Source organism: Schistocerca serialis, chromosome 3 (assembly GCF_023864345.2).
Source record: "Schistocerca serialis cubense isolate TAMUIC-IGC-003099 chromosome 3, iqSchSeri2.2, whole genome shotgun sequence".
NCBI classification, from domain to species: Eukaryota; Metazoa; Arthropoda; class Insecta; order Orthoptera; family Acrididae; genus Schistocerca; species Schistocerca serialis.
Window position 1 is genome coordinate 1461495 of NC_064640.1, and position 12254 is coordinate 1473748.

Genomic DNA, 12254 nt, shown 5'->3' on the forward strand with positions numbered 1-12254 from the left:
CAGTGTTGAACACAAAATTGAGTGAAGTTGTTGTCGATACTGCTCACAGTTAGCCACAGTGGAAGAGGTATGTTTTCATGACTGGGAAACGGCTACAAAGCATGCCAGTAGTAAACACCTTCCAGTATATCGGCAGTAACTGGATAATGCCTGAAGTGCGTAGGTGAGTGAGATTTCTAGTATCGTAGACTACATTTTACAGTAATATCCCAAACTTTTGTTGAGTAGTGTAGGTATTATGCAGTAGTCTCGGTTTCTTTAGATGTTTCCTTAAAAGTTTCTTTACAGTGACTGTATACCAAGGAGGATCCCTTCCATTATGAACTGTCCTACTGGGTACATACCTATGCAGAGCATCGTCAACTATTCTCTTAAATGTGAGCCACAGTTCCTCTACATAATCATGTCCTGAGCTAAAAGTTTAGAGTTCCTCATTGAGGTATGACACTATTGTCTGTCCAGTTTGCTGAACGTGCAAATCTCTCTGCTTGTTTCAGTTGCTGTCTGTTTTGGTATTCATTGTTGCTATAATTGCCTCATGGCCATTGATACTAGTTTGTAAGTAGACTTCCTCAAAGAGGTCAAGTCTGTCTGTTGCCATTAGATCCAACATATTTCCATCACGAGAGGGGTTCTGAACGATCTAGGTAGTTTTCAGAGAAGGAATTTAGTAACATTTCGCATGATGTCTTGTTGCACCGCAACTAACAAAACTGTAGCTGTTCTCATTGATTGTTGGATGATTAACGTCTCCTCCAATGATTATTGTAGCATTAGGAAACTTGTGTACAAGCAAACTGAGGTCTTCACTTAAGTTTTTGGTTACATCAGTACAATCTGGCGGTCGATAGGAGGACACTATTATAATTTTTTGCCCATCTGTGATACTGAGTCTTGCCCAAAAGTCTCACATGCAGCTTCAACTTGTATCCTGGTGGATTTGAGTTTCTTGTCAACTGCAACAAATACACCACCTCTCTCTCTTGTTTTCCTATCCTTTCAGTATACCTTTAACTTTTCCGCAGAGATCTCACTACCAACTCTAGGTTTCAACCAGCTTTCTGTGCCTAATATTATTTTTTTAGTGTTTTGCACTCTGGCCCTTTGTTGCAAATTTGATGAGTGAATGTATAAATAGCATTCTCAGTTGAGCAACCTTTCTGGAATCCAAGCTGTGATATGCTGAATAAATTTGTTCTACTTACGTGCAAGAGTACTCGAGTATATGGCTTTTTCGAATATTTTGGAAAAAGATGTCAGTAATAAAACTGGACAATTATTTCTGTCACCTTTCTTACGAAGAGAGTTAACAGTTGCATATTTTAACCTGTCTGGAAAAATTCCCTGTGCTAGTGATGTTTTACTTATATGATTAAGAGTATGACTTATTACATTAGAACAACTATTCAGAATTCTGTTTAAAATTCCATCAGCATCACATGAGGTTTTGTGCTTTAGAATTTTTGTAATTCTATTAATATCAGTGAAGGATGTTAGTGCTACTTCTAGTTGATTAAAGTTTTTTGGAATGATGTTTTTAATACAACCTCTTGCTTTTTAACTGAACCATTTAATCCTACATTTAGAAAGTAGTTGTTAAAAGTACTCACAGCATGTGAATTATCAGTCACAACACTGTCATTCACTTTAATTGGTATGATATCTGATACACTGACTGGCTGCCCTGTCGCCAATTCACAATGTCCCATACAGTTTCAATATTATTATTCACATTATTAATTGCTAGCAGGATATACATACTTCTTGACAGTTTAATAACTTTCCTTACAATATTACACTATTTTTTGTAGTCTGCAAGTAATGTCAGATCTTGACTTATTCTGATCTTATATAAATTTTCCTCTTCCTCTTACATGAGAGTTTAATTCCCTTAATTATCCATGGCTTAATTGTTTTTTAGTTAATCTTCTGGATACCTTTCTAGGAAAACCATTCCGAAATGTTGACACAAATTTACTATTGAATAAATTGAATTTGACATTAGGATGTCTTTTTATATATATACATCATCCCATACCACCTCTTTTAACTTACTCTTAAAAACACTGTGTTCTGTTATCATTAATAAGCCTCACTGCTTTGTCTGAACCTGCCTCAGGGCTGTAAGGTGCTATATTGTTTATTTCCATTAATTCATGATCAGATAGTGCATCCACAGTTGAGTATATATTGATGGTTTCTGTCTGAGCACTTTCTACAAAATGTTATCAGTCAGTGTCCTGCTATCTTGCTGCACATGAATTGGAAAATTGATTACTAATTTAGACTGAAACATCAAAATAATGATTCTAGTTCATTTTTCTTGTTTGTATCTTTTAAGAAATCTCCATGAGCTACTGACAGTTCCTTCTTGTCTGACAGATAGCTCAGTAATGCATGTAGTTTTCTCATAAATAGCGGAAAGGTTTGTAGAAGGTATCTGTAGACTGTTACAATTATCAGAGAAGTATTCTGTTTGCAACAACTCACAAGTACATGCTTTTAGGATCTGATCAACACAAAAACTATTTGTTTCTATATGTTTGACTTTGTGTCACACTTTTATATATGTTGCAATGCCTCCTTTTTCCATGTTACCTTTACATAAAAATGATGCTAGTCTGTAAGCCCGGATATTTAACATTTCCAACTTATATTAAACAAAACAAACAATATTGTAAGTGTAATAATTTAGATAAATGATTCAGGTAATGTAAAGTCCTGGATGAAAAATACACTGATGACAAAAAAAGAGTGCCATCTGCTGTTCTTGAAGAAGGAAGATTAGCTTTTAATGTTGTAGTGATGATGCAGTTTTTGGAAATACAACTCGGGCTCTGGGTTGGAGTAGCAAATCAACCCTGTCATTTTCAAAGTAATCGTACAGCCATTCAGGGAAACCAAAGAAAATCTAAATCTGTATTCCAGGTGTGAACTGGAACATCACTCCTCCAGAATATGGAATATGGGTCCACTGCCAAAAGAGGGACAATTTAATGGCTTACAGGCAGGTAGTGAGTTGAGATAGCTGACTGACTTGCAGTTCAATGTACTAGTTTCTGGTCAAGATAATTTTAGGAATAATAAATGATGCATCAAGTGGAAGCTGCAGTGTTAATCACATGTAAACCTAGCATACCTGTAAGAACATTGTGATTCTAACAATCAAAAGATTTAGTTATCATACAAAAATTTTTTTATTATTTGATTGCTGGAAATGGAAAAGAAAACAGTTGAGGGTGACTTTATTTGAAAGCATGGAGGCTAACTGTATTCATTGCCACAATTATTCTTGCTATTAGGGCAGTTAACTTCACATTACTACAACAGCTGAACAGGAAAGTAACAATATTTATAAATTGATATCCTGAAAATCAGAGCTGGAGTATTTTTTTTTTTTCACTGAAACATTAATATGTAATACAAGTGTTTAATTCACTTGATAATTTTTGTAATATATATTTCCATCTTGCTGAATTAAATGCTATAATTGCTAAAAAAAAAAAAAAAAAAAGAGAGAGAGAGATGTACCTGGAATTTATTTTACACATTTTTCTTTGGTTGGATTTTCAGAAATAGGCACCAGCACATTGCCAATCCAGAAGGCAGAAAATGAAACAGATCCACGATGCCCAAATTATTGGCACCAAACTCATGATGATACAGTTGATGGTGTAGCTTTATTCAGACATTCTGCTGCCCAAAATGTTTTTTTGAGGCACCCGCAGGATGCAAAAGCTGTTTACACCCTTCAGCACCACAGGTACTTTCTTTTCATTATGCTAATGGTAGTGATGATGACACATGCAGCAGCAGTAGAAGTGAAGGTATTCTGGGTAGCTGTAAAATATCAAGTCTCGAGAACTTTGAATGATAGAAAACCTGCCTTTGGGGTTTTTGTTTTTTTTTTTCATTTGGTGTGTGTGTGTGTGTGTGTGTGTGTGTGTGTGTGTGTGTGTGTGTGTGTGTAGGGGAGATTGGGGGACTTAGACTATTTGGAAATTATTTATTGTATTCTCGAGATACACAATATTGCCAGAATATGAACTGTATAAGAAGTACCATATTTACTCGAATCTAAGCCACACTTTTTTTCCGGTTTTTGTAATCCAAAAAACTGCCTGCGGCTTAGAATCGAGTGCAAAGTAAGCGGAAGTTCTGAAAAATGTTGGTAGGTGCCGCCACAACTAACTTTTGCAGTCGAATATATGTAGCGCTACACAGGCATGCTTTCCAGGCACAAAGATAAATACTGGCGCCAAAACCTCTGTGTCAGTAAATAAATTAAAAAAAAGGTCGAAGACGAGCTTTTTTCTCCGCCCCAAGTTTCTACCACTGCATTTTCGTACATTATCCAACAAAGTAAATACAAATTCCGTGTTGTTCATCTTCGAATACAGCAGCATTTCAATGTACTACGAAAATCCGACTGGCAAGACTGTTTGGGATGTTTATCAATATGGCCAACTCTACGTTCTGAATTTTTTCCTGCCTGTGAAAAGAGATGGTTACTAATAGGAACTTTTAAGAATCGTGAATCACATGCAGTATTCTCTTCACCATAAGAATAATACGAATATAAACATTTTGCCATGTATTCTTTCGTGTTTGCTGCTATCTCATTTAAATCCTGTCTGCCTAATAAACTACGAAACTAGTGTGAGACAACAGCAAAACGCGGAAGAATATACATATCATGTCATGTTTATATTCGTATTATTCTTATGCCTAATGGTGATAGTCAGAAATGAAGCACGGCAATTGACGAGATTTTTAAATCTAAGCTGACTCTAATTTCTGTGCAGAATGTAATGTACAAAAGAGGCGTGTGCAAAGATTTTCAAATGGAGAAAAATTTTAGCTAAACTCTCGTTCAGAACATCTATCACTCGCAGTCTATTATTTGGTTCGTGTTGATCATTATCAAAGAAAACAGCAGTGTAAGTAACAACAAATAGCAGTCTCTTGCCATTGTTTCGCTAATGAGACAATTCCTCTCTTTTTTTATTGAAAGCAGCGGTAGCGCGCACAAAAGCAAGCCATGCCGCGAGCGGCGACAGGTCGTAAACACACATTATCAGAATGCGACAAACAATGCATGACACAGTACAGTAATGCATTTTCAGCTTGGAGTGACGTAAACACGTATAACAAAGAGAACGGAACTTATCAGATCAAAGAAGAATAAGCAATCGATTCAAACCAATCGAAGCACGTGAAAAAGGAAGGGTACCCGTATAAATACGGACGGGGCGCCTGACGCATAGCAATGGCTACCTGGTAAAGCTTAACTGCTAAGCTTATGAAAAAAAAATGGCTCTGAGCACTATGGGACTCAACTGTTGAGGTCATTAGTCCCCTAGAACTTAGAACTAGTTAAACCTAACTAACCTAAGGACATCACAAACATCCATGCCCGAGGCAGGATTCGAACCTGCGACCGGAGCGGTCTTGCGGTTCCAGACTGCAGTGTCTTTAACCGCACGGCCACTTCGGCCGGCTAAGCTTACGACTCGAACCAAACTACTGTAGCTGTATCGTCATTCATCCGACCTAAATTGTGTCTCATATTACAATGGACCAACTTTCTTTCAGGTGCGGCCTAAAACTTTTCTCTCCCCTTGAATTTCGAGTCTCAAATTTCAGGTGCGGCTTAGATTCGGGAATTTTTTTTTTCCTTGATTTCGAGTCTCATTTTTCAGGTGCTGCTTAGATTCGAGTGCGGCTTAGATTCGAGTAAATACGGTATACAAAATGATGTAGCAAGGTAAGTGACATATACTGCCAGCAAGAATGGTACATTAACAAATTTTACACTTTATAATGTTCCAAAAGAAACTGTTGAAAGATGTGGCCGAGTATAGCATTTACTTTGTTCAAGCTATTCCATTTCAACTGTGAAAATCTGATTGTTTTCTGTATGGTCTCTCTCTCACACACACAGACAGAGAGAGAGAGAGAGAGAGAGAGAGAGAGAGAGAGAGAGAGAGAGAGACTGACTGACTGACTGACTTCTCATATGTGTGTACACTTTGTTTACTCTTTTAGCACTTTCTTTCTTCTCCTTCAATTTTTGTCAGCTAATAATTCCCCATTAAAGGCAAGAGGTAAGGCAGTGACAATACTTAGCCCTCATATTGGACCCTTCCATGATTAAGTTATCATAAACAAACACCTCCATTTCTGATTACATCTAAAGAGAATGGGAAAGTTGAGAAATTGTAACACTGTTTAGTGTTGTGCAATAGTAACACTTCATTCCATGTGTATCAAACAGTGGTTTGTCAAATGAAACATACCAAGTTTTCCTTCATTGTTTAGAACTTCTGTTGGTAATAAAGAAAGGGGGAGGGAGGAATCTTGGATAATGTGACTGCCTGATTGAAGGTTGGTTCTTTATTTGTTGCAATAACTGTATTATGGAATAGAGTTTACTGAGTTTATTAATCTCCAGATTACAGATTTCCACTGTATTTTAAGTTGATATTGAATATTATAATATAAGTATTTTCACTGCATCTTTGTAAAACTGTTTGCTGATGTAAGGTATGTGACTTTTACTGCCAGTGCTGCTCTACTACGCCAATAAAATTTATATTGTAGTCTAGTTCATAGTTTCTAATCAGTTACAAATGATTTTTCTTTTCTTAAATGTTTGTTCTCCATTTGTGTTTGTATTTATATTTTTTATTGGTCCTGTTGTCTACATAGCAGCTTAAGCATAAGACATTGGACAAGTCAAGTTATAAATGTACAGGCTGAAAGTCATTTCAAGGCATACATATTTAAGGTTGCAATAATACACTTTACACGTAAGTATTTATATAACACATTTCATAAATTTAAGTATTCTTCAATGGAGTAAAGGCAGTGACGCTGTAAATATGACTTTAGAGATTTTCCAAATGTATTGACCTTTGTGATAGCTTTTACGTTTTCAGGAAGTTTGTTATAAAGCTTAACTCCCATGTGAAAAGTACCTTTTTGGCACAGTGCTGTGCTGATTTGAGTCATATGTTCTGTTTTGTCTTGTAAAGTGATCATGTATATCACAGTTTTTGCAGTCTCCAGTCCTTACCTATCACATTTAATTTAAAGAACAAAAGGGTTTCCATAATGTATACACATAGTAATGGAGGAATACCAGATTTCTTAAACAGGGGTTTACAAGAGTCTCTAAGCTTGCACCCAAACAAGATTCTAATGGCCCCTTTTTTGTAGTTTAAAAGTGCTATTAGCTGTTTTAGAGTTTCCCAGAAGGTGACCCCATATCTAAGACGAGAATGAAAGTACGCATGATATGCATTCAATACTGTTTTCGCTTGGTCCCTTTCATCCCTCAACCAACCAACCAACTGTTTTCGCACTACAGGATGATTTTAATGAACAAAGAAGGTAACATGTTTTGCTCAGTTCTGCATTGAGATATTCAATATGCTTATTCCATCTGATGTTCCTCTGCAGCCAAAGTCCTAAGAATTTGGTTTCAGTATTGTTACCAACTGGTTCGTCATTGATAGAGACTGATGGGATAAACATGTCCTTGTTAGGAACATTGTGGAATTTTAGAGCAATAGTTTTCTTACTGTTTATTACAAGCTGATTACTCTGTGCCCAGCTGCTAAGTTGTTTCGTGGCGGCATTTACTGTCTGCTGTAACTGTTCATCATCGTCTCCTTTTAGTAGAATCGTGGTGTCATCTGCAAATATGATTGTTTTGTGTGCATCAACATTGAAGCTTAGATCATTTATGTACAGAAGAAACAGAAGGGGTCCCATTACTGATCCTTGGGGTACACCACATTTAATTTGTTTATAGTCAGATAAGTGATTAGATACAGTTTTTAGTTCAACATTTGTGTGCTTGATGCACGCTGCCTGCTTACTATTAGTCAGGAAGGAACTGATCCACTTGTTGGACAGACCTCGAAGACCATATCTTTCAAGCTTTGATAGCAGAATTTTATGGTCCACCATGCCAAAAGCTTTTGACAAGTCAATGAATACTCCTATTGTTTCCTGTTTTTTGTCCATCAGGTTTAAGATGGAATTGATGCACTCATAGACGGCAGTTGTCGTTGACCTCTTATTTCTGAATCCATGTTGTTCATTACATAGGATGCTGTTTTTATCTATAAATTTCATAAGTTTGTCATACGTAACTTTTTCCAGTACTTCAGAGATGCAGGAGAAAATTGTGATGGGTCTGTAGTTATTTACATTGTCGTTATCCCCTTTTTTATATACAGGAATAACTTTTGATGTTTTCAACACATCGGGGAAAGTGCCTGCCTGAAGTGAGCACTCTTCTTGATGCACTCTTCTTTAACATTGTTTTTTGTTGTGTTTGCAGGCATGGGTACTATCAGTCACATTTCGTACCGGGCCAATATGGAGGACATCACTATCCAACACTTGCTTCATGTGCCCATCCAGAGTTGGAACGTATGGGATACTGGACACATCATGATCATAGTAAGAGATTTCATACATTAGCATTTGAAGTACGCTTACAGTCTGTATTTTTAGAATAAAAATGTTAAAGTGTTGCAGAAACTAAAAATGGACTCACTTTTGTATAATAAAAATAAGCATGTATCAACTGAAGAAATAACACTTCAAGGAGTGGTACTGATGTAAGGGCAATTAAAGAGAATGGGAGGTTTCATTTAACCACCAAGTGAAATGGGCAATTAAAGAGAATGGGAGGTTTCATTTAACCACCAAGTGAAATAAAAGAAATCAGAACAAAAACAATATGCCAATTGGAATTACAAAACAGATTTGAATATCGAGGGGGATTACTCTCATCACATCCACAGAATTCAGGAAGCTCCTAGGTCATCCCAAATGACAAACTCCTTGAATTGACAACCTATATATGCAATCAGTGTGTAGGTGTCAATGTGCACCACTTGTCAATGGCTGCATATTAAATTTGCTCAATCCCTTTTTTTGTTTTAATTTTGTTGTCAGATTTTGTGGGCCAGTCTGAGCTTAAGCTACTTGATCATCAATGAAGTCACTTCATTTTTCATTCAGTGCTGATACAAATAATTCATCCATTGTGAAAAATTGTCACCCTCTTCATAGAAAAGATCTCTAAATTCCATTAAGGGGTTGTTTCTACTGCTAATGTTCCATTACACAGTGACATCTCAATAAGCCATTAACTAACCTTATGAAATTCAGACAATTAGTAAGTGTCCCATAGTAGCATAACTGTATCAAATCATTAACTACAATAAAGGTGTGATAACGTGCAGTGACATTATGCACATGTGGAATATGGAGATCAGAGCTTGAGGTGAAATGAAGACAGCTAAATTTACACTGGTACTTGATATGCTGATTTTGCAAATCATGTAAAAACTGGATTTATGAGGCTGAAAGTAAAACCTTGCATTTGAAACCCCTGTTGTTGTTTCAAGTACCAGAAATTTGAGCTCTGTGACATTTAAAGGTCAAATGATATGCAGAAAATACGATTTGGCAGCTCGTGCTGAAGAAACTGTATGCCCCTGACTTCTGTGTTAATTATTGGAGCAAACGCAAAGTTTAGAGCATGAAATGATCCATTCTCCTAAAATAAAATGGAAATATAAGAGCTGAAAATCACTTGGCACAGATCATGTGTTGAGGCAAAGACAACTTACAAGTCACATTACCCCCCCCCCCCCCCCCCCCCTACATTTTTTACATATTTCAGTGTTCTGTCATAAGAATGGGATTTATCTAACAAGAAAATAAGAAATTATACAGAATGGCTAAGGATAACAGCTATATCAGAACAAAGTAGAAATTGGCCACAATTGACCCAAACCATAGATCAGATACTTAGCACAGTTCATTATCAGTTAGTCAGGATAAGTACCAGATATTTATGCCACTAGGTGTGAACTCTGATAATGCTGTCTTCAGGCTGAAACAGTGGCTGTGATGGTGTACGGATAGTGGTAGCCCTGCTGTTGAAGTGGTGCTGTGCTAGGAAAGACTGCTGTAGCAGAGGTTTATTGTACGGTGTGTCTCCGGTCTCCCTACACGATGTGACATCTGTAATGTGCAGAGTGTCGCATTTGTATACAATCCTGCATGTAATCACCTTCACTGTCCTTACCTCATTGTCAGGTTAAGATGCAAGCTCTCTGTTTCGTGGAGACTGAAGTGACTCACCCTGTGGCGGCTCAATCATGGGGGTGGCTGCAGTAGATGGGAGTACCCTATCTACACTGGCAGCTACGTAACAGTGTCCAGGACAAGTGGTTCCCTCAGTGTGATTATGTCACCAGGAGACAGTGGGCAATATGTGTTGCTTACACATCTCAGTATCCTCTGGATTAATATTACTTTGAGGAGTGGCAGTATCATGGCAGAGGACTGACATGATTTTGTGTTGCCCAGAAGATAACTGACTGTCATCAGTGTATCTGGACAGTGACCCTCGTTGTTTGTCCCAGACATGCACAGTTAATGGGCACTGTAGTGAAGACAGTAGATGCAGCAATGACAGTTGTAGATTTAGTGGTAGCTGCTGCTGTGTCTGACATGGGGGCTGCTTGTTACCTTGTTTATTGTAGGTGCAGTTGGTTTCAATGGCAGGAGAACTATGTGAAATCAGCATCAGTGATAAACACCCAGCATCCATGTGTTGCAGTGACCAGTATCAACGTTGGCCATTGGCAAAACACTTGCACCCAGTCAGAAGCACCCAGGTAGCCATGACAACACATCAACATTTGTGCTGTGCTGTTGGTTTGTAATGGATATCATAGTTTATAATTGCTTAGAAAGAGAGTTCACTTATGTAAACTTTAGGCTGTTTCCTTGATAAGCTGCGGGTATGAGTCAAAAAGTGGCTGTAATGGGTTATAGTTTGTGGCCAAAGTTGTTACCTTTTAAGAAAATGCGATATTTTTTTAACTAACAGTGGGCTGCCCCAGCTGGTGGTGACACTTGTGTCTGTACTTTGGTGATGGGGACACTTTATAAATAAATCACCAAAATGAGGTGAAACCTTTGGAATTATTGTGGCAGAGGCAGTGTGTTAGATATACCACTACATTTCAAGATATTCAGAAAAAGCACTGAAAAATGAAGTGCATCAACACAGATTGTAGTTATTGATACATACACAAAAAATTTCTGATGAAAGTGTATGTACAGAAGTGCAGTGAATGAGCTTGCTCTTAACTGTTGACCAGCTACAGCAACAAGGGAGCAGTAACACCATTAGAAACAAAGGAAGAAAAGTAGTACCACCATCTAAGCCAGCCAGCTCCATCAAATCAGGAAGAGACAACCAAGTAAAAGAATCAAGAAATGTCAGAAAAAGACTCAAAAACAGCATATCTTTAGATGCACATAATCTCAAATTCAAATCATAATCAAGTAGTAAAATAATTCTACTTAATTTCTGGTGCACGATAAATAATATAAATTTAGGATACCAGTTACAGTCAAGTTAAATTGGAGTCATCACATAGAAAATGTTGTGAGGAAGCTTGTAATAGTGTGAGGTGGTGCCATCCTACTTCTTCTCCTACCACTCCTGCCATTCAGATAATATTTTTGTTTATTTGATCTCGTGTCGTAAATAACATACATACGACTACTACACAAACTGGTACTTAAGCAGAAAATCATAAAATTTTATTAGTCACTATCTAATTTCCAGATTACTGATGCCAGTAGCCTAATTAGTTTACTGGGAAATAATTTGTGTTCAATAAGATTCAGATCAGGTCATTTAGCCAGTCAAACCATGCAGTGAATAGCCTTACTTTGCAGATATTCATTAACCAGTCGGGCCCTTTGTGGCCATGCGTTGTAATCCATAAAAATGAAATGAGAGCCAACAGCACTCTTAAAAGGCTGCACATAGGTTTTTAGGATCTCCTGCATGTATCTCTGGGCATTCACAGAACCATTGCCAAACACATGGAGCATTGTGTGGGTATCGTGCATGATCCGTGCCCAAATTGGCACATCTCCACCACGTGTCCGTTTCCCTGATTATGTGGGGATGCTGTCATGTCCCATGTTCCCTCCATATGAAGACTTACCAAGAGTCAGGTTGTAGACTAAATCTGGACTCGTCCATGAAGATAACATTACCATATTGAATTGTCCACTGTCTGTGTTGTATGCACCACCATTGTAAGCGCTCTCTTTTGTGGGAGAGGGTGAGTGGGAAGTACATGGCCAGCTTTCTAGCATATACACCCTGTATCGTGTTGCCTTCTGGCAATTGTCTT

At 37.5% G+C, this 12254-nt stretch overlaps 1 protein-coding gene across 3 annotated transcripts in view; it reads left to right on the forward strand.

Moving 5' to 3' along the window:
* Positions 1-12254, forward strand: part of LOC126469656 (uncharacterized) — a 173167-nt gene that overhangs the window by 87012 nt on the left and 73901 nt on the right. For all 3 annotated transcript variants that reach the window (XM_050096790.1, XM_050096789.1, XM_050096788.1), the window contains 2 exons: positions 3574-3763; positions 8354-8475. In XM_050096790.1, the coding sequence (XP_049952747.1) occupies positions 3574-3763; positions 8354-8475 (312 nt within the window). The remainder of the gene's footprint in view (positions 1-3573; positions 3764-8353; positions 8476-12254) is intronic.